Raw genomic sequence first — 23,041 nt, forward strand, 5'->3', positions numbered from 1 at the left:
TATATATATATATATATATTTATGTTGATTTTGTTAAATTGTTTTTGATATAATTATATTAATGTGGTTTTCTGGAAAGTTGTAACTAAAGAGCTAAAGTCCAAAATTGCTGTTGTAGTCAAAAAATATTATTTTAGTGGAGGTCTCCATGCTCAGCAGATACCAGATCAATGCAGTGAAAAATGCCTTTAACATGACAAAAATAAGCATGATTTGTATGCAACTCCACATACACTTGCTGCATAGATTCAGTATGTTCTCTATGCAAAACATGTAGTTTTTCTACTCTGAGCCCATGAAACTGATGAAAGTAATCCTTCCTCCACCCCCAAGGGGAGGTGAGGAGAAGCTTTCTAGCTGATTGAAATACATGCTTACAAGGCACACATCAAGGGTAGTAGAACACGCTTGGCAACAGATGACATCTGTGAATTGTGGCTTCTCTTGCTAATCTTGTTGTTATTCATGGGCATGGCTGTAGTGGAGGGAATTTCCTCCCCCAGCCTCTATTCTAATGCTATGTAGATCAGCACTGCATATCTGCAGTCCTTCTAACAACATAGCAGCCAATGCAAAAAAATAAAATAAATAATTAAATAAATGCTGGTCTGTGTTGTAAATAACCTATTGTTGCTAGTGTCATCAACCATCTAATTTTCCCTTAGAGTGTTAATTACACAAGATGGAGATTTCTTACCTTGTTGCTTGTGATAAAGTAGTAATTACTATTCCACAAGTGGAAGAAGTAATATCCAAATGATACCTAATTAAACAGAGGTCCTGTTGATACAGTAATGCATTTAGGCCTACATAGAAGAGCATAGCGTGAGGTGCATTGTAATTTCAATTTGTCGAGAGCTTTGTATCATAAATAACACTTAAACACACAAAGCTATTCAAAGCCTTTTGGTTCTGCTGCAAAACAAGCCATCACGACATGAACGAAAGCCTTCTTATAGACCAAGACTATTTTGTTATTTTGAAATCGTGGTCCAGAATAATTAACATTTCACAAAGTGAAATTCAAAACAGTTTACTGATACAGATCTTTAAAATGGCCCATTCCTATCAAATGTCTGCTACAACAAGCATTCACAAGCCAAGTCAACTGTATCGTCATCTCTTCCACTCAGCGAGATTAGATATGAGCCAGTTTAGAAGGTGCCTGTCTATTTCCTATTCATTACATTACTATACCAAACGCATTATATAAAATACTCATTAATCACTGATAACATAAAGCAAAAAAAGGATTAGTCCCTCTGTACAGGGGTTCACACACTAGTGCATACCCTACATATCCAGACACTGCCGCACTGTGGCTTACTATAAAAGGCTGACAAATTGCACTGGCCACTTTTGCTGCTCTTCTATTCCACTCTTCTCTTCCAGAGAGCTTCTTCATGACCAGACAGGCAGAGCTTAACAACTGTCCCAGGAGCTCTATGATTTGCGATTCTATCAGCAGCAGGCTATCTTTCTCCATCTACTCCTCTGACCTGAAGGTGACACAGGGCTGATTGCTTCCAGTGGACATGCTTTACATACAACAGCACCCCTCGTCGCCGCCGCACAGCCCTCGAGGGCAACCTGAGGGGTTGCAATAAAACCTGAAAATGTGACAAAACCCAAGTGTACATGAAATGCAATCAGCTTTTGAATTCTTGCACTGCGTAGATCTGAATGTACACACTGAATAAAGCATGCACATCCAAATTTCAAAGGCATGCCTTGGTTATGTTATCGCAGAAATACTTTCAAGATCATATCAAGTCCAGTTGCATGGGTTTACTACTACTGTCTTTGCTATTTTATATTACTGTGTGTGAAGTAACTTTGGAGGAGTGAAAACCTGCACAGAAATGTAATCATATACTTATTTTTGTATATGACAGTCATTTTTTTAATTAGTTTTTCCAACATATTTTGTTTTACATACTTATGTTTTTTGTAACCTTGCAAATTTCAGTAATATTATACATTTATTTTACAGGAGGTTTCTGGCCAAGGTTTGTGAAAATGAAGTCTGTAAATTTCAGTCAGTTTTGGAAAAATGTAAATAGAAGTCAGTTTTTCCTACTTCTGCTTGTACAAATGAAAAAAAAAAAAAACAAAACAAAAAACAAACACACAAACAAAAAAGATAATATATGAGCATAGACCATAATTCATTCATTCATTCATTCATTATCTGTAACCGCTTATCCAATTAAGGGTCGCGGGGGGTCCAGAGCCTACCTGGAATCATAGACCATAATTCCCTGGTTTTATCTAATATAACCAACAATTACAACAACAAACAAAATACAGATTTATATATTGAAGTGATATAGTAATATTCAGTACATTCAAGACATAGTTAGAAAAGAGTAATGGGTAAAACCCCTAAAAATGGCCTTAAATCTTAAGAACGCTATAAATGTGTATATCAAAGTGGTGATTATACACAACACAAGAGCACTATTTTCCACAATCAGGCAGGCTTTGAGAATGAATGCGTCTGGCGGATGAAGACGCGTGAATCGGCTGCTACACACGGAGTTAGAGGGAGGCGGAGGGATATAGAGCATACCGTGGCAGTGATGCGTCCCAGTTCAGTTACACACAGAAGGAAAAGAGCGAGTGAGTGAGTGCGGGTGGAGGCTGAAACAGATTTAAATCCCTCCCCGGGCTGCGGTCAACACGGCAAAAGGAGAAAGGAAAAAAGGCAAAGAAGAGTCTTTATTTTATCTGTTATTTTGTTTGTCTTCTCTTTCTTTCCTTTTGTTCCATCCACCGATTTCATGCCCGATCGCTAGGGCTTCGGCGCTGCAGTTTTCCGAGGGCTTTTTCACTCTCGCGTGGAAGGCCATGGCGGTGGAAGCGCGCCCGGAGCTGGTGGGGAAGCGGTTCCTGTGCGTGAGCGGGGACGAGCGGCTGCAGCTCGGAGAGATCGGCCGCTGGGCGTGGAGAGCCGGAGTAATCCGTGCAGTCAGCCACAGAGACACAGACAACACCGAGCTCACGGTAAGGAGACGGTTCGCTGTAACCACATACCGTCGCTGTCACGACAAAAACCTTGCGTCCAAAACTGCATACTACTAACGTTACCGTTACGCCATGCATACAACTCTATAGTATACTACTGTAGTAGTATTTACTATACGGTGCACTGTGCACTACCACACATGTACGGTTATATTATGTATTAGAATAATTCTTCTTATTATATACTCTATAATATTACACTACTTCACTGAACTAATAGAGGTGTAAGGTTAATAACGTTGGCTTTCTCTTGCTTTAGTATATGTTCTCCAAAACAGCATCTTCACAGTAGTGGGGAAAAAACATTCTTTACTTCCAGTGGAAGTTTATGGAATAAAACGCTTTTCTTTTTCTATTTTTGTAACTTGCCCATCCTCTTGGTCTGCCCCTCGTAAAACCTGAACACATTTAAGACCATTTGGCACTCTAACATCGTGTAACCGACAGGATATTTAGCATGTTTTTAACCTCCAGTCTAAATCTTTGGAAACTAGAGCTGGCTCCATCTCTCCAATTTTCCCTTCCACCTTAAATGGTGCAGCGCACTCATTCGGGCGCCCAGTTAATGGAATAATTTTTTCCAAGTAGTTTTGGACCATTTGAGCTGTCTAGTTGTTGTGAGGATTTTAACACACTGTAAATTGCAGCAGGCAATTTCAAACTCTGCAAAACCCCAGACAAATTTGAGATAAATAGTGATTAACGGCTGCCTGTTTGAGTCGAGTATTCCAGGCTGTTGTCACGAAGGCAATGAGCTCACCGGAGATGTAGTGTTTTTCTGCTACAGAATGTTTCTTTGTCAGCGGCATTTTTTCCTCTCTCCAGTATTTTAAAACATATTTAACGTTAGCTCGCGGTGGTCCGGTGAGTAACTGCTGCACCGTTTAAGGTGGAACAGAAACGTCGAATAATTTGAGATAGCAAATCTCTGGCTCACAGTAATTCCAACTTTAGGTTATTCCGAGCTGAAAGGCAGCCAGCAATTCTGTCTACATTTCTGTTTATCTGTTAACATTTTAGCACATGTTTAAGTAAGCGTTTGTTTAGCGTTGGTCTGAGAACAGCCATAAAAGCCATGTTTTGGGACTGCTGTTAGAGTTAAATTCAGGCGCTTGGATTTGGGAATGGTAAGTTAACCGAGCTATAGGAAAGCTAACGTTAGCCTCTTAAAAATAGGTCGACATTATAGACGACAAAATACTGTGGTATGAAGCAAAACATCTAGTTCTTTTGAAGGGTTTGAGTTGAATTAAACCAGTCCAGTCTCCACCTCATAAAGTCATTTTAGATTTTTAACAGTGTATGTGCTTTTTTTGCAGTCTCATTTTTCAGCACTGTTTACATTTGGCAAGCCTTGTAAATAGACTGCCAGAAGACTGCTTTGGAATTTGGACAGACCATAGCAGGGTCTGCCCTGTTTTTTTTTTTTTATAATGAATAAAAGAACCTCTCCTCTCCTTTCACACCTTCGGTGACATATGTTTATTATTATTTTTTGGTAAGTGAGACTTGGTAGTGTTTGACATTTTTTTATTTAAAAAAAAATCTGTCAAAATCCAGCTCTGGAAACCCTTTCCTACATCTAAAATGCCTTTGTAGTCAAGGCTTTTTTTGTTTTCCAGATGTAGAAGTGAGCAAGGACGCCAGCTTTTGTTCTCCTCTTATTTTCATCCATTCATGTCTCTCTGTGTTAAATGAAATGGCATGGCAGTAAAATGCTTAAAAAGTATTGTGCTCTCGCAATTAGCCACAAAGCTTATTACAGAATTTATGCTTAAAACATTGAAAAGGCTATTAAACAGCAAGCTTGTTTAACACAAGTAGCTGCCGGTTTTATGCAAGATATAACGTTTGCTGGTGAGCGTGCCTCGTTGTGCTGCGAGAATGAAGAGAAAGGGATATTCTTGACCTTTCAGATTCTTTCACAGATACAGTAGAAATGCAGACAGGCAGGAAAGTGCCACCTTGCAAAGCGACACAACTCGAGCTGAATGGAGCGGCTCGGGCCATTGTGTTCATACAGTCGGTGTGTACAGTACGCCACTGGTTTGTTTTCAGGGATGTGGCCCGAGGTCACCAATTGCATTAGCGCTAATCAGCACAAACTGGGCAGAGGACGAATTTTCCACACTGAATGGCTGGACTGTTGAGATTAGAAGCATGTACATGTGCGGTTACGAGTCGACATACTCTGCTTAGAATCAATCCTGCAGTGAAAATAAAGCAGGAGTTCATCAGCAGGAGAATTGAAATCAATTTTAGGACGCTGTTCAAAAACGTGTTACAGAAAATGATCACTCAGGCGGATTGCTGTGAGGTAAAGAACCAAGCGGCACATTTCGCTGGCTGATTTTGAGCGATGCACACTTCTACAGTAGCTTCCAAGCATAAATTCCCAAGTATATAAAAGCAGCAAGATGACATTAGGAAGTTGTTATGGGATTTGCAGCCTTCTGGACCTAGAATTTCTATTAGGCTGTGTTTTTAGGGCACGTCAGTGTGGTGTTATTACATTGCAGGTACCTTGTTACAGGGATTCTTGGTGCTAATTTAAGTCCTAGCATAAACAACTCAGTTTTTAGAAATATAAAATACGCCTGGACACAGACACCAACTGGCTGTTAAGTGCTGGAAGTGGGCATGTGATTTGTGGCTTAGGAAAACAGCCTGTAACATGAGACCACGGTGGTCATTCCTGGCCCTCCCCCCACTGCACCACAACATAAAGACTGCTATGTTCAAGACCCCTCTAACACCCCTCTGAGTCTGAGCTGTTCTTTCTCGTAGTGTACACAATCTATTCCTTTGATAGCGAGATTCAGTTTAGCTATTTTTGTGTGTAGAGTGTTGCCAAGGAGAGCCCTTTGTTTGGATCTCCTGTAAATACTGGTATCTTAACCCAAACTCGAGAATATTTACTATCTTCCTTAAATCTGTATTACATCATGCAGATTTGGCGGCATGTAATCCTTTGCTGTCATAAAATAGGGACTGGAGATATGACGGTTATCAGTGCAGGAGATTTACTGTTGACATGCCTGAATGGTCAGACATTAAGTGGCGCACAAAAGCCTTGACCTATATGCAAACTGAATAAAACTCTTGGGTTCCTCACTGATAATGTGGAAGGATAAATTTGGAATTCATCCCATGAAAAGCAAATGTACATGTAATGCCCAGAAATTCAACATTTCATAAGTGAATGGTTAAAATGTATGAAGATTCCTTTACAGTATTGTAGCGTGAAATTCATTTTCAGGGGTGTTGTAAGGAAAATAGTCCTTAAAGACATTTCTCTCCTAATATTTATCTTACTTATAAAACTAAGAAGGCATATGTTGGTTCTTAAGATCAAAATTAAATGTACTGACATTGTAGGCTTTGTTCTAAGTTATATTTGACCATCTCTGTTGAAATTGACACTGCTTGAGTTACTAGGTGTTTACTTTTGATAAAGAAACCCAATCGGAGTGAACCTTAGACACCTGAGAGTCTCTCTTTTTTTTATATTTATCCACAATGTTAACAACATTTTGAAGCTATTTATTTGATTTTCCTCCCTACAAACCACTTTGTTTCATTCGATTTCACTTGCCACACGGTTCTCATTCTCCCAAATGCAGGTCTGAAAACATAACCATAATAAAAGCATATGCAGTTATGATTAAATTGAAAAGAACTAGATCCAATTCATTAATCGGTGTGGACTTTACAGAGAGTGTGTCATGTCAATAATTACTTCCATTATAATGTGAAAAAAAAATTGTAACAGATTAGAAATAGGATTTGTTGCTGTATCTGGTCAACAATATCTGGCACTTTACTAAGAGGAGCTAGGGTAGGTTAGGGTGGGTGTTTTATGGCGTACATTGTATACCCTACCCTGGTATTGGCCTACTGTTTGCTAGCTCGCACCTGGCCCCTAGTGCAAGTTCCACATGTCGTCCATTATGTCAATCTGTAGCTGAAAGAGATATAGCGAAAGAGAGAAATTGAGGGAATGAGAATGTGCTTCAGGAATGTTCCTGACCGGAAACAGTACAATAAAGGGGGCCTCTGATGGAAAGTCAGTTAGACGTTGGCTTGCCTTTTTGTTCGCGTAACTGGATATGGCAGAATTGCGAAGCCTGTCAAATGCTCAGCTTGTTGAAGGAGCGCCGGTTGAGCTACATTTCTCACAGCCAGACTGTTGTCTCCTTTAATGCTTTCACCTTTTCAGCTGCGCATTTTTACGCACTCCATCCCAGCATTGACCTGTATAATTGGCCCCTGATGAAGGTCCTGTTTTTGCAGCTCTGCTGTCAGCCCTAGGTCCCTGTCTGCTGTATGTGTCAACAGCCAGCCTCCTCTGACAGACGCTTTTCCCAGAATGTGGCTACGCTAACCTAGAGTGACCTGCTTCCTGTAGCCGTGCCTCTCCTGAAAACAAAACGCTGCTGGTTCAGCTGCCTTCGAGCTGGGAACACAGACCTGGAGGGAGCTGTACTGTAGGCAGTGTGTAGAACAATAGCACACTGATGTTTTTTCTAGGCACGTTATTATTTTCAGTGCTGTGCTGCATTGGCAGATTGACAGGCTGCGTTTCTGGTTGTGTGTGTGTCACAGAGGGCCATCGTAGCCTTTCAACCTCCAATTGTACAGTTAAGAGAATGAACTCTTTAACCTTTGTCAGAAATACTTGCAGAACCACAGCATGGAATATACTATAGATGAGGGATGTAATAATGGGTTGGTTTAATAATATAACACTAAATAATATTTGTGGTAATTCTGATGAGCACATATTATGTAATTCTTATTGTTTTATTATTATCTTCTCAGCAAAAATATACAATGACATCCTAGTGTTGTCTTGTATTTGCATTTTCCAGTAGAGTGCTTGTTTACATAGTTATTTTAGATTTGAATCAGTAGTGCTGATAATTTACATTTGCTTCGATTGCAGTGTATTGTTCTTTCGCAAGAAGACTCCTACAAAACCATACAAACTGTGATTAAATAACTATAATAATTCTAAGAGTATGTTTTAGTAACACTATTACAATATCACAAACTAAATGGTGTCTTCAAATACTTCAGTAAATACAACCGCTAAAACAGCATCGTAGGACGACAAACTCAACTAACAACAACAAATGCACGTTGTGAGTGTGTGCAATTTCAGCACAGGTTTCTTACAGAAATGAATTGATTATAATTTCTCCTCATAAACATTGCCTGCTCTGTAAACTTTTGAGAAAGATTGTCTCTTTAAGTGATTTCAACTGAAGATTAATTTTGAATTATGGATTCTGTAAAGATCCCTTTGCATGCCATGTAGTTTTTTGCATGATGAAATTGTTCTTCAGGTTGATGGAGAATGTTGTTTATGGTTCTGTTTAGAACCAGAAAATGCCCTGCTGTTGTAACTAACGGGTCATCGTTTCATTCAAACAGCATTTCAAAATATACAACACATTCTCCTCGAAGTTAAGGAGCAGTTTCACCAGGCAAAGAATCATTTAGCAAGCGAGTGGTTCTATACACAGTCTATGATTCAAAATAAAACCGGTGCCTTTAATAAAGGACCCCTGAAGGGCTCTAGTTTTCAAGAGTGTACTGAGCAGGTAATGTTTATGGGAGGATAAATAATAGCAAATAAATTCCCGTCCTGAAATTGCACAAGGGGTATGCACACAGATACCAGAAGAGTGTAACCATTTTCTTTTTTATTATAGGATAAGAAATGTTCATGCCATCTTATCGACGTGTAGGTTGGCGTACAGTGTCATCATCTCTGTGATGCAGACATCCTGCCACATGATTGGATGGTTTTTGCAGAAATGAAAGTATGTCTCGCTATGGCTGTGCTGAATGACAATGTGGAGTTCTTTCTCTGGGCGCGGGCCTTTCACCAATGGCTGGACCGCATCCCATAGCAACATCAGCTCAGCCATGTGAATGACAGAGCCGCCTAGTCCGACAGCCTCACTGGTTTTAACCCTCCGAGTGCCGCTGTAAAGAGTCTGAGCTGATTCTCTCTGCACTGCGAGGACCATCTGGCTTTGCGTTGCTTCAGCTAGAGCAGCCTGTGTGTTACATTGGCTTAAACTGCAGAAATCCCTGATTGGGTAGCAGGCTTGGAGCGAATGGAGCTTGGAGCGAATGGAGCTTGAAGCACGTTTTTAATGCCATAGGAGTTGCAGCAGCTTAACAGTAACAAGAGTATCTACTGGATACAGAGCAGAAAAGACAGTTTGTTTTGATCTCATGTTGCAAAGTTGGTTACAGGCTGTATATGAAAAGTGTTTGGGTAGCATTTTAAAATAAAAATACATAAAAAACATCACTGTGATGCTTCATTGACCGGGGAATAGAGCCTCTGCCCTTGCCACGCTGGTCTCAGCACTACAGAAACTCTACTATGTATCTTTGTATCTTTTAGAGGAGTGTAGGGAACCACCGGAAGCAAAAATGCCAAATCTTACCCAGTGTTGCTTTAAAATTGTTTTCAATGCAAACACTTGGCTCATAAAACATTTAAAGCATAACAGCATTTTCCAGTGCTCCACTGCTTGACCTCTCCGTGTGAACTGACACATTAATGGTGTAACTACGAATAGCTGTGGAATGATGCAACCAGATAGCAGGAACATCTGTCACGCTTAGCAACAGAACCCACACAGTGTATTTCCCAATCAAACGTGGAGTGACTCACTTTCCTGAGGTCCTGGTTGTCGACAATCGGAGGGTCTTGACGAGAACAAGTTATTGTTATGGCACAGTAACGCTCCAATTGTGTCACTTCCTGTGGATTCCCTTTCCCTTTCATTAGCTCTCACCAGACTAACGTTGGTTCACACAGATACTCTATCTGTGGCAAAGCCTCTCCTACCCTGCCTAAGACAGCAAACCATCGGCTATGAAACACAAACACTGTTAGTCATTTCTCTCTGGAGGTGGACTGGACATGTGAGCCAGCGCTGACCTTCCAGGCCCTATCTCTCTTTGTACTGATCCGGCCGTGCTTTTGTTGAGCGCGGCCATAAGCGAAACCAGATGGCTTTCGTTTAGACTGCACTGTATATTCGTTTTTCAGCGCATACTTTCACAAATCAAATAAATGGACTGTTACCCTAAGGGCTTTGCTCGAAACGGTTTTGGCCGCCGTTCAAAATAAGGCCTTCCCTTCCAGCCCCTTATTTTTCTTCTCCGAGGTGGCAGTGTCGGCATTCGACAAGCCTGCCGGAATGTGCCCTTAATTAAATTTGCTCCCAAACAAGTTAACTCTTGTTACCTTCTCAAGGTAAGTAGCAGGGCCATGGGCGGAGACCTGAGGATGAGAATGGCTTTGAGCAATACTGTCTCTTTTACACTTTTAGAGCCCAACTTCCTCTTTTAATGGTTGTGTTTAATGGTACTTTGGATCAGCCTTGCTTGGAGCACTCATGATTACATCAGTGCCATAACCTGTATATTGAAGTAGCCTCATAGTTAAATTAACATTTAACTATGAGTCTATAATAAATTACTTAAATTAACTGTTAACAACCACTGCATGTTAAATGTAATTGCAACCACAGTTACAGTTCAGTATATTTCAACCATATATTTGTTTGTTTTACAGTTTAAACAGAATCGAACAAATCATGAATAAAAATACATAAACGTTTCTTAATTCAAGTAAAATTTAAAGATAAACCAATGTTTTTGAAAAATGTGCTTATTCAAATAAAATTCCTAATGACTTTTCTTTAGTAGCGGTTGACTTTACTACTTTTCTCCACTAGCTTCATAAAATCATTGACCCCCCCCCCTCTTGCTGTGTAACCAGCAAGCTGATTGGCTCTCTTTTTGAGGGTGAGACTTTATCCGTAAACAGACTCATTCATATATCAACCATTGATCTGTCTCCTTATTTATAACATTTCTGGTTTAACCGCACACACCGCTGTCATCCCCAAAGAGCTTTTATCTCGTCATATTCAAGCTAGTCACAGCACTCATCATAATGCCCACATCTGACTGGCCATATAGCGTCACGTGGGATATTTACAATGCATGTGATTGGTCTGTGAGTTTCCTGGACTGCAAAATCTGAACCGCAATGGCTATAAATCTCACACTAGATAAGATAAACACTCCGTTCAAACTTAAATAAAAATTAAAGTTTATCAGTCATAGCTATAAGTCTGCGCTCTGCGTATTAAGCCTGTTTCACACATGAAGTCTGGAGAATTTCTAGATAAACTCTGCTCCACAGATGTCCCGAGTGGACATTCACACATGCAGCGCACAGCAGGAGATGCTATAGGCATCAGTACCTTTGCAGCACGTAAATATGAATCCCCGGAACATTTCCCGTGCTGTTATCACGCACTCAGATTTTACCCAGGGCCTTTACTAGGGAGCAAGGAGGATAAACTCCAGGGTTATGTCCCAGAAGAATGTTGCAGGTATTCGTGTTTACCCTTACATTTGGGTAAACTTCAGAACCTTTCTGGATTATAGTGCATGTGTGAAAGGGGCATTAGTGACCCCTGCTGTAGATCCATTAAAAATGGCAGAAGTTGTTTTCAAATCAGAACAGACATCTGCAATAATTCATCACGTTACTTCTAGAAATTAAAACTGTACCTGGAATTGAAACTGATTAGTGATGTACCTCCCTTTTGTTTTCCCACTCATGGGAAGACAGAGAGAGCCCTCAGTAATTTCTCCTGAGCTTGATGTCAGAGTTTTGGCGTGATCCATTTTCACTGCTCACAGAAGCGTCTGGCGATTTTGGGTGGGAACATGCAAGCGAGGCACATCTGGAAAGTGGGCAAGTGTGAGGGTTTTTTTTTGTCATGTTGTCATGGCTCTACGGCTGTTTGGCAGGATCTGAGGATGACTGTTGAGCGTCTCAGTTTATTTTACTTTGTGGCGCCCGGAGCTACGGAGGAAACAAAAGTGAATGAGAGGCTGCACTGTGGCACTGAGAGACACCTTGAAATGAAGGCCCAATGGGAGGCGTGTACACGACTGGGAGCTGAAACAGCCTTTGGAGCACAGGCACTAACACACACACACACACACACACACACACACACACACACACGCACCTCTTATCCTTCAGCATTTGAGGCACATGATGTGGCTGCTGCACTTTCCCGCGAGCAGAATTCTCAGGGGAAATTTGAGTGCAATTATTGCGGGCAGTGGATTGTCCAGGAACAATGCGCAGCTCTGGCCTATTCATCAAGAGCTGGATCTGTCACAGGGCTCTCAAGAAGCCTTTGATTCCCGTACTGAGTTTCTGCTCTTGTACTGTCCTCCATTGATGAGTTTTACTAGATTATAGGCTGCAGAATGCAGTTTTGTTTGTAGAAATGCTGTTCCAGATGGAATACAGTTCAATGTCTTGAATGTTAACAAAAGCCTCACACAATCAGATGATATTTCAGTCTTTTATAACATTAACAAACCCATGCTTCCTCAGTACTGCTGCTACACACTGAATGAATGTCTCTCAAACCTGATATATGTTGTTTTGATTGGACTGTTCTGTTCTATTCTGATTAAAGAGGAACCTCGTGGAGTATTGAAAACACTTAACCAATGCAGGTCATGTTTTGAGGAAGGAAATATAGGCTACTATTTATTTCGTTTTTGTGGTGTTTCTGCTGCTTCGGGTGCTTTTGAAGTCTTTGAGAAATGGCAGTGAATTTTCAGTTACAGGGTCAGTGATAGAGACAATGAGTTAAATCAGTTTAAAGAGTCTGAATCTGAGTTGAGTTTTATTTTTTGCATGAATCTGAATTGATTTTTATTTTTATCTTGACTTGTGGGCTTTATTCCTTCCGTGCCGTTGTGGTAAGGACGTTGTCAGTGGGTTGTTTCCGCGTAAATGGCCCTTAGATGATGTTATCTTTTGCAGCAAGTGTCTAATTATATTATGTTAGATATCTATAGAAGGAAAATTAATTTGAATTTACAGTAAGGTTAATTTGAATCATATTCATTATAATAGATGTTACAGTTAAAATTGATGTTATACCGTGGAATTTTTTAAATTGAAATACTATAATGTGTGGGACATGAATGAAACTCATATTGCGACCAAAAATATGTCAAAACACCTATGTAATATCAAATATATAATGTAGGCTTGGACAATAATTCAGTATCGTTTATATATTTCAATAACAATATGATTTTAAAATACATTTTCTATATTTCAAAATACATTAGTTACATCATCTGTCACCGAGTGATGTTCAAATATAAAATTAATATTAACAAAGCCAAAAGGTTTATGTTTGAAGGTGATGTTATGTTCAGGCAGGTTTCTTGGCAGGTTTTCTGTGGCTTTTACATTGTTCATGTCAATATCGGAATGATACCATATCGAACACAATTAAGAAACTTATTGTGATATAAATTTTTACCATATCGTCCAAACCTATTTGTTAAATATATTTAGGTAGAGTTTTGCACATGAAAATGTGCTCTAGCAGTAAAATATATTTTCCCTTAAAAAGTGAACGCGGAAAAAAATGGCTGGGAAATTTGGAACAATTTTTTAAATTTATTTTTCAGTTTTTAATAATCAGAGCAACATATATCCTATTTACTATTGTTGTTCTCTCACTATTTTACAAATAAATTCCTGCTCTTCTAAAGGTTTGCTTCTACCACATTTTGGTGTAGAATACAAAGTGTGAAATATTTTCATGAATGTAGATGCTGTCTCTGGTCTGAAATAAAATTGCATGTGAGCTATTTACCTGTGTGGTGATGCCCCATTTGGTCATTTGTTATCCCACCGGAGCCCTTTTCTGCCCTGATTGGTCACCTCTGCAAATTCAGCTTATTGGACTAGTCAGCCCTCACATGACTTCACTCTTTTGATGTCGCGAGCAGTGTTCCTGAGGGGTTATCTTGCCTCGGGGAGAGTGAATCTGTAACACAAGTGTCCTTTTAAAATGTAGGGCAAGGTTCCTTCTCCAGTGTGAAACACTATTCTTTGTTTGGATCCACTTGTGGAGCCGAGGACTGTTCTATGGGCTCCATTGATTGGTTCCATACAGTGGAAACTTGACCTTTCAGCAGATGTTTGAGGTTCTGCCAAGGCGCAGCGTGATCTGCAGAGCAGACAGCTTTTTCCTTGTTATGTCCGCAGAGAGGCATATCAATCTCTGAGAAGACACACACACACACACAAAAGATACCCTTTGACGTATTCAAATGAACCGACTGCTAGCTCATTAGCGCTGATAGGAGGAGACTTGTGAAAAGACGGAATAGACTATGGCCCCTGATATTTTCACTGAGAAATGACTGGCTCATGAGCGTTACGGGGTTACGATGACAATGCACTGCAATTTATAGCTGTAGGAAATGTTTGTTGGAAGGTTTCTTCATTAAACAAGCAGCTTTCCCTAGGGATATGAAAATGCTTCTGGTCTCAATTGACGAGGAAAAACAAATGGACCCCAAAGAATTAGAGCTGTGCCTTTAGCTCAGAAAGAACACAAGGATAAAGCTGGCCCATGAATGGTAATGGGATTTCTCTTTGCCCAGAGAATGACCTTTTGTCTTTGTTTTAATTAACCCCTCTGTTGGTATTAGAAATGACTTTGAACGTAAATGACTATGCGATGTAACAAAGGAATGATTTTCAGGTTGCTGAAAGATTGCAGTGGTGTAACAATGTAGATCAAATGACACTTAACACTGTGTTAATATGGTAGTAAAAGGCTGGTGTTTCAGCTTTCACTATTAAAGGCAATGTAGCATTTGTGTTCATTCAGAAACTCTACATATTTTAAGGGGGAACTGTATGTTTGAGTACAAAGCCGACTGTAGCTTGTTTGTTGTTGACGTTGAAGTTGTCTGTAAGTTTTTATTCCCTATTTGATTTACCACTGAAACTCATTTGTGCATATTTACCGTCATGCAGTTAGTGGTCTATTGAATTTGGAGTCAGTTCCACCCTATGTAATGCAACTAAAACAGCAGAAATAAGTCAGTATTGCCTATTTACAGAGCAGGAATAGAGCAATATCCTCATCCCTTTTTGTGATTTTCAACGTTTGGACATCTCTTCATTGTCCAGGCGAATCCAGGTGCCGTACCTCAGCCGTGGTGCCTGAGCAATTTCAAACAGCCTCTTTGGGTTTGCTATTTACTGAGCCAGGGCAGTGTATAAACACCAGAGCTTTTTTTTTTTTTAGAGCACGAACAGATAGACTGCGTTGGCTTAAAATTTTGAACATCACACTTTTGAATCTCTCCCAGATTTTCACAAATTCGATTTTATTTTCTTCCCCTCAAAATAAATGAATTCTTTTTACCCATAAGAGAATGGGTAGTGCAAATATTTTGTTGTATTAACATTGTATTATTGTAATAACATGCAAAATCTGAAATCTGTTTCAATCATACATTGTGTCAAGGTTCTCCGCAAAGCTGAAATGGTAGGGATCTCCATTCTGATTACGCTATGGTATGCAGATGTTATATAGCCCGTGTATAACAAAGAAACTTTAGACTGCAGAGGCTAGTGAAGGTGTTTAAGCTCTACAGTGATTTCAGACTTGCTGACGTGTTCATATGAGTGTATCTAGTACTAAACGATGCTTTCTGTCTACTGTCTGATTTCAACAAAAATATTCTGTCCTCAGAGGACTTGTTTGGCCTAGTCAGCACACTCCAAGATGACCCCTCCGTGTCTCTGTTTCGTCCCACACTAACAACTAAACCACCAAAAAATAAACAGAAGTCCAACTCTTGTGCGTCCTTGTTAGCAGAGGACCTTGTTAACAGAGGATATGCGGCTAATCAAACAGACTTTTTGTTATGACGTGCCGTTTGGAGGCCCGGCAGCCGAGGCCGGGAGTTACTGTGCAGGATGTTGTGAATTTTATGTGAATGGAGGTCCCCGAAGGGCAGCTTAATGGGACGGGAGCAGACACGGCTGCCCTGCAGAGGGGTTCGGGAATGAACAGTGTGCTCTCTGTTTTCCCTCCCTCGCTGCTACTTTCACCCCAGCCAGGCTGCCTGAGCAGGAAAGGCCAGGACCTCAGTATGTGTGTGTGTGAGTGAAAGTATCTGAATGCATTCAGATAGCCACTGCTGGAATTTTCTTTCTGCAGGTGGCGGTTGGCAGTGGAAGTCTCTGTGTCAGGCATGGAGGGAGAGAAAGGAATCCTCTGAAAATATGGCATGAATAATGGCCCCCATTGTTCTGGGGCTAATACGACATGTCTTGGTGTTGCTCTCCATTGTTGGTGTTTCTGAAGCTGCAAGGCGAGCTTTCAGAGAAGGGTAGCGTGAACATTTAGCTGAAAGGATGAATCCCAGAGGAGTGGGGTTGGGGGGGGTGTGGGGGGTCGGATTTGAACTCAAATGCCAGAAAGGCAGTTGTGTGCCTGAATTAATGGTCAAAGAACTTTTTTAATAAACTGAAGGTGGGCAAAAATAAATGGGCCTGTGCCTAATAATGATTAACCAAGATGCTTTAGTAACAGATCAGAATGATCTAAAGACTCATATAACTCCAGTGTAATAATTAATTTATTGTCATTTAATATAAAACTTGATTTGTCATTAAAACTAAAGCAAGCCACTTCCCTCTCACATTTATAACTACAAATTTAAACACGTTGGAGCTTTGATGGATACCCTGTAATAACTGCACAATTTTTACACGATGTAGATGAGTTTGTTATAGAAGTGCGGCTGTTGAGCCGAGCTGGTTAATTGTGTGCAGTCTGCACTTTGTACTCTATCAGCAAGTGAATGTCGAAGCTGTAGAGTTTTTTTTTCCCTCTCTAGGACCTCTCTAACACACAGCATCAACAGCGTGAGACGAAACAGACCGTTAACGCTGAAGGCCACTCAGAACTCCATTGTTTCTAACTAGGTTTATTAATGTAGTGAATAAATTGAATATAACTATATACTACATACACTAACAAAGCTTTTACTGAAAATATTATTATTAGAAGGGATGCACCAATTTTTTTATTTTGAATAATTAGCAACTTAGCCGATTAAAACCGATTATTAATAACCGCTAATTTTATCTTTTTGTAATTACAACAGATTCACGTTTTATTCATTTATTATTGTGTTTTATCATTGGACAAACCTTTGTTTCAGTATTTGTACATTTCTGTACTACTTAATTTCATTTTTTAAGTATATTAGTTGTGGTTGATTTATATTTTTATTAAAGATTTACTGCTGGTTCCACATGAATAGTTTCTAGAGGGGCGCTAATTAGTGCAGCACTGGGTTTGTTTTGAAGAGCGAGGGAGATAGCAACATCGAGCGAGAGAGAGAGTGTTTGAGCAAGTGTTTGTAATCGTTTATCATCGTCTTTCTGTTGTTTAACCTGCTGTGTGTGTTTTTTTTTTTTTTTTTTACACCGCTGTCTGTGCGTGTACTGAGCGTCACTGAAATTTTAAATTAGTTTTCACCACAGAGAAATTTAATCCCAGAAACTGTTAAAAGACGTCCACGCGGCAGACATAGTTGTGTATTTACAGGCGTCAGTGCAAATCCGCAAGCGCACACAGTTATCGGTGTAATATCGGCTAAAATGCCAATATAGGACCAATAACAAATAACTAAAAAAAATCCACATATCGGCAAGTAAAATATCGGCTGCAGATATATCGTGCATCACTAATTATTAGGTGTACAAATACGATTTTATTTGTTTTTGTTTTTTGTTATTTGTTTTAGGTGCATTGGGGATAAGTTTGTATCCAAAAGTACACTGAGTTTTGGTTTAAAGACGGTGATTTCTAGATTTGCAAACATGGCATATTAATACGTAATTTTAGTTAAATAAAATGACAATATTTATTTTAAGCACTGTTCAACAGTTACTATAAAAAGAGCAGGAGAATGTTTGAAACTTTGAATTACAGATTATATGCTACACAGAAAAGCGTAATAATAAGAACATATTCCTAATATGTCTTTCTTATAAAGGCTACACATACAACTTGCAAATATAACTGTAGCTGCATTTACTCCAGTGTTGGAAATTATTATTATTGTTATTCGTATTATTAATTCTTTATTATATTAAGCATCTTTGTGTTTTTTTTCCACACACTTACTGAATTAAAGTATTCTGTTCCAATTTAGCAAGACCTCTGAAAGACACCCTATTGACATTTGGCTTGCGCCAGTAACAGACTCCTGGTGTTTGGTAACTACTGCGGCCTAAAGACATTGTGTAGATTCCCCCTGAGGTGGGAGTAGATAAAGCAGTTAGATAAGTGACATAATGAGCGAGCATCCACTTAGCTGTTTGTCACAATACTATAATAAGTCTAATCTCTCTTTTTATGCTGCATGAATTTTCCCAGTGTTCTAGACATGCTTCTAGACACAATGATATACTCAATAACCATTGTCAAGATAACAAACGATAACAAATTGTAATATTGCCAGCCCTTTTGTGTCTCTGCCAAGGTGGATAATATCCTCTGCCGATTTTACTGTTCTCCATTTAACTCCTTTCAATTCAGCTCCTATAAATGGTGCGGTTTTTCAGCAGTAAACTGAAAAAAAACTAAAAAAAAAAAAAACGTAATGACAGACAAAGCTGACCGCTGCTGCTAACCCCAGGGCGACTATTTAGACTTCTGTTATAAGCTGTGTCACAGCCGAGCAAGATAAATGAGTGGTTTGTCCAACTTTTAGACCTCTTGTTTTTAGTGTGTGTGTGTGTCCTTTTAAACAAGGTTTTAACTCAGCATGAGTGAAGCCATGATAGTAAAGATAAAAATAACCCACACACAGTGCCTCTGCCTAAATGCGCTTTGGTTCGGATTAAGCCGCGGAATCAATGCACGTCATGTCCCTGCGATGGGTGTTGTTTGGGCACAGCGCATGTTTGAATACGCCTGGCTTCTCTGCAGTTTCAACTTCTCAAATCCCCATGGGCTGGGGACACGGAGCGGGGGGGGGACTTGTGCCACAGTCTAGGCCATGTTTCCAGCTCTAAACCTTCAAGTCCTTTAAAGGAACACTATGTAATATTTTTATCTTAAAATTCTAGCTTCAAAATCCTTCTGACGCTCCACTGACCTGCAATAGGGAGAACACGGCTTCTGTGATTGCTACTCAGGGGTCAGCACTGCTGAAACTGCACTATGTAACTTCTGGAGGAGGGTAGGAAACCACCCCCTTTCCCTGCTCCTGCACGTTGGTTTCAGTACAGTGCCGTAAAAATGAATTACACTCGGGGGAGCTCCAGGAGCAAAAATTGTAAATCTGATATTGTTGCTGCAGAGTGTTATTCACTTTTACAGCACTGTCCTGAAATCATAGAGGGTGGTCTCCTACCCTCCTCCAGAGTTTACATAGTGCAGTTTCTGCAGTGCTGAGCCCTGATTAGCAACACCAAAGGATTTGTTCTCTCTGTTACAGGTCAGTGAACCATCACAATGATTTTTAAGTCATAACTGTAAGGTAATATACTACCTAGTGTTCCTTTAAAATAAATTATTGCACTGCTTTCTTGCCAAAACTTTGAAGGAAAACTCTTGAATAACTCTTGACAGCTGCCAAATATGTAAAGCTTATGCTGCTTTTTGTATGGTGAGATCTTAAGTTTAACATTTGTATAGGTTGAGACATATTCTTGGATGTCTCAGGCAGCATACGGATAGGAGAAGTGTGTGTTGTTTTATTTATATATTTATTTATTTTCATTTCCACTGTGAGCTGCATCTGACATTCTGCCAATGGCTCTCACCTGGAACCGTTTGCTTCTTTGCCGTAGCCCCTCCTCGACCGGCTGCTCCCCCGGGGCTCTGAAAGCGGGGTCCTGGTTGAAGTGTGTCAGTATGTGGTGTGGTTAAGAGTGTGGGTGAGCTGCTGAAAAGGCCTGTTGTGCTGCAACCTCCTTCTTGAACACAAAATCCCATGCTTCCTCCAGAGTCTTCCTTCAATGTCAGCAGCTAGGGAAAGGCGTACTTATTCAAATATACTGACACTAGCAGACAAGCAGGAAAAGCATTCTTAGGTTTTAAGTTATTTTCCAGGTCGTTTTAGAGCAATTCTGTTGGTCTGACCCTTTTGAAATTTGCTCAAAATGTAAAGAGCAGCTGGTAATTTAAAAATCTTTCTTAAAAAACTGAGAAAACGACTAAAATGGAGATAAAAGATTTAATTCAGAGAGCAACGCCATATCCCCTCTAACCATACTGACAAATGGGGCTGGGCAATTAATGAAAATTGAATCAACATTGACCTTTAGAAGCTGTAATCCACATAATCTTGCCTATATCGATTATATAGATTTTTTCTTTTAATTTTATTTTTTAAAGCTCTGTTAATGTCCCCCTCTGTGTGTTCATGCACTGTCCCTTTTAAAACCACACTACTGCCCATGTAGTCACGTGATTGTGCCCAATCCAATCTGCCACACTAAAGCCACATGTAGGAGAACCTAAACACAGTGGGCGATCGAGCAACTTGACCCACTTGTACCAAAGAAATATTGTGGACATGTTTTGACTGCAGTGAAGACGGCACTGAACATAAAGAAGTCAAATGTAAACACTGACAGTTAAACAAAACCCAAAAAAGTTACAACAACCAAAATGAATCCCACCAGTCATGTCACTGAATATGAACATTGCAGGGCTCAAAAAAAGAGAGGCTGATAAGGTCCTAGCAAAAACAACAACAACAAAAAAACTCCCATCTTTAATACTTGAGCATATTTACAGTACAAGCTGTGTTAGTGAACTATGAGGGCAAAAAAATAGTTGTTCATTAATCATAATCGAGGTAAAATGTTAAATTAATCACGATAATGATTTGCAGATATATCGGCCCAGCTCTACTGAGAAACCTGAAGGAGGATTGGCTTGAGGCCTGTTCTGCTGCACGACCGCAGGAGCTGGGGCGCTCTTTGTTCACACACTGCAGCAGCTGTAGATCATGGACTCCTTATGCTGAGCTAAAGGAGATCCAGAAGACACAATCAGGGAGTTTTTTTTTTTGTTTTGTTTTAGGAGGTATTTCATGGTGGTGGGGTGGGGGTAGTTTCCTGTAGGTTCGTGGGACTTGGTGTAATTTAAGGCTGCTATGCTGGGACTTCCTGGGGTTCACACAGAGAGGCTTGAGGCCTCGTCAGTCTCATACCAGCCACAGCTCATGGCTCCCAGGGGCTTCTGGCTTCCTCCCACTCTCTTCCCACCTTTTCTACAGCTCTCTCAGCCTCTGTATGACGAATTACCCCCCCCCCCCCCCCCTTAAATAGAATGTTTTTTTTCCCTTGCTTTTTTCCAGCTGATAACTTTTCCTCAGCTCTTTGTAGCTGGAGGCAGTTGGTTTTCTGGACATTCCTTGAAAGCCACATGTAGAAGAGCCATGCGCTTCTCTGCTTTCGCTTCACCTAAGCCTACCTTGTGTGCTTCTCAGTCGTCGAAACGCCTCCCCCTTTGCGTTTGGCTTCCCTTCGCCTGTTCTCTCCGTGCGATGGAGTCTCTGTTTTTGGCCATGTCCTCATGGAATGTGACACACCGATAATGGAATGTCAGATTTTCTCGAGCCGTGCTCGCTGGCTCCGCTTTGCTGGAAAATCCCATTGCTGTAAATTAGGCCAAGCCTGAGAGGAAAGGCAGTGACAGCAGGCATCTTAATACCAGACTGAGTCTGGACTTCTGCCCACCTGTGCAAGCTAGACGAGCCTCACTGCAGCATGACGGCACAATGTACGCCGCTGAACAAACAGCAGGGACAAAGAAAGGTGGACTGTGAATGACAGAAAAGATGCCGATGTTCAGAGTGTTGTTTTTTCTCACAATGCTTTAACGGCAAAGTGGAGCCATTTATTGTGGATTTCCAGTGGCATTTGACCTTGCTGAAGCCATCATTTGGTTGCACTGCAATTTCAATGCAAAGGCGAAGGCATGGTGATTATAGGTGTGCGCGCCGGTGAATATAACGCACCTTGTCAGCTCTGCAATCACATACGGGATTATTGCGATTTGCTCGGATTAAGGGAGCGGGGAGTGGTGGTCTGCGAGGATGGAATCTCATTACCCGCACGGCTTTCATTTATTTCGGAAAAAAACAAAAACCAAAAAAATAAAAAACTGGAAATGAAGTTTCCATCTCCTGCCTCGGTTGTTTGTGTTTGGCGCATTCTGGCTGGAGGCCTTTGACCAGATGTCTGGCTTCTATTAGGGGGCCAAAAACACCCTGCTATGTTCCAGTCTTGGCATCAGGACGTATGTATCTTCAGAATTTTGAAGCTTGTGTTTGCCTGTTTATTGAGTAACACGTCTGCGAGCAATTGACAAAGATGTTAGTGAGTGGCCGAAAGGAAAAGCAGACGTGTAGCATGCAGGCCCGCATGGGGTCATAGCACAGGCTGTTTTCCTGACATGGCACATTTGCTGGGCTTGCAAGTAGTTTGTGTGCTGCAGGACTAAAGATTATTTGTCAGGAAATGGTGCGGACCTTTAGCTGCCCTCCAAAACGTCTACCGACTCAGATTACGATGTTGTAACCTCATCGTTATTAATAAGCAACAGACACGTCGTCTTTTAACTTTGTTTAACCGTTTGTTTACAGCCCTGTGGCCTACTGTTCTCATTCATGTTTGCCAAATCTCAAGAGGAAGACTGTTGAATGAGTTGCCTAATGTTGCCAGATGATAAATGTAGTCAGTGAAAAGCAACTGTGTTTCCACACCCTCAAAATGCATTGCGTAATGTACAGCTTTCGTGGGAAATAGTACATTGCACAAAAGTAATAGGCCAAATTTGGTCACAAAACTCACATCAAGGGTCTTGCATTGGTCAGTTTACACAGAATATAAACAAAAACATTATCACTGATGTTATTATGAGATGTAAACAAAGAAGGTGGTTTGTGAAAGAGTGCATTGTGTTTACTTACTGGGTGAACAAATGTACAATGTTTTTTTTTTTTGTCGATTTATGGGAACAGCTGAGTATAATTAAAAAAAAAAAAAAAAAAACCACACTGTTTTAATTCAATTCAACCA

At 40.3% G+C, this 23,041-nt stretch overlaps 1 protein-coding gene across 3 annotated transcripts in view; it reads left to right on the top strand.

The window, feature by feature from the left end:
* The first annotated feature begins 2,622 nt into the window (after positions 1–2,622).
* jmjd1cb (jumonji domain containing 1Cb) overlaps positions 2,623–23,041 on the top strand; it is a 183,765-nt gene continuing 163,346 nt past the window's right edge. For all 3 annotated transcript variants that reach the window (XM_066664894.1, XM_066664896.1, XM_066664895.1), the window contains exon 1: positions 2,623–3,006. In XM_066664894.1, the coding sequence (XP_066520991.1) occupies positions 2,851–3,006 (156 nt within the window). In that variant the 5' untranslated portion in view covers positions 2,623–2,850. The remainder of the gene's footprint in view (positions 3,007–23,041) is intronic.

The sequence above is a fragment of the Hoplias malabaricus genome, chromosome 3 (assembly GCF_029633855.1).
Source record: "Hoplias malabaricus isolate fHopMal1 chromosome 3, fHopMal1.hap1, whole genome shotgun sequence".
Taxonomy (NCBI): Eukaryota; Metazoa; Chordata; class Actinopteri; order Characiformes; family Erythrinidae; genus Hoplias; species Hoplias malabaricus.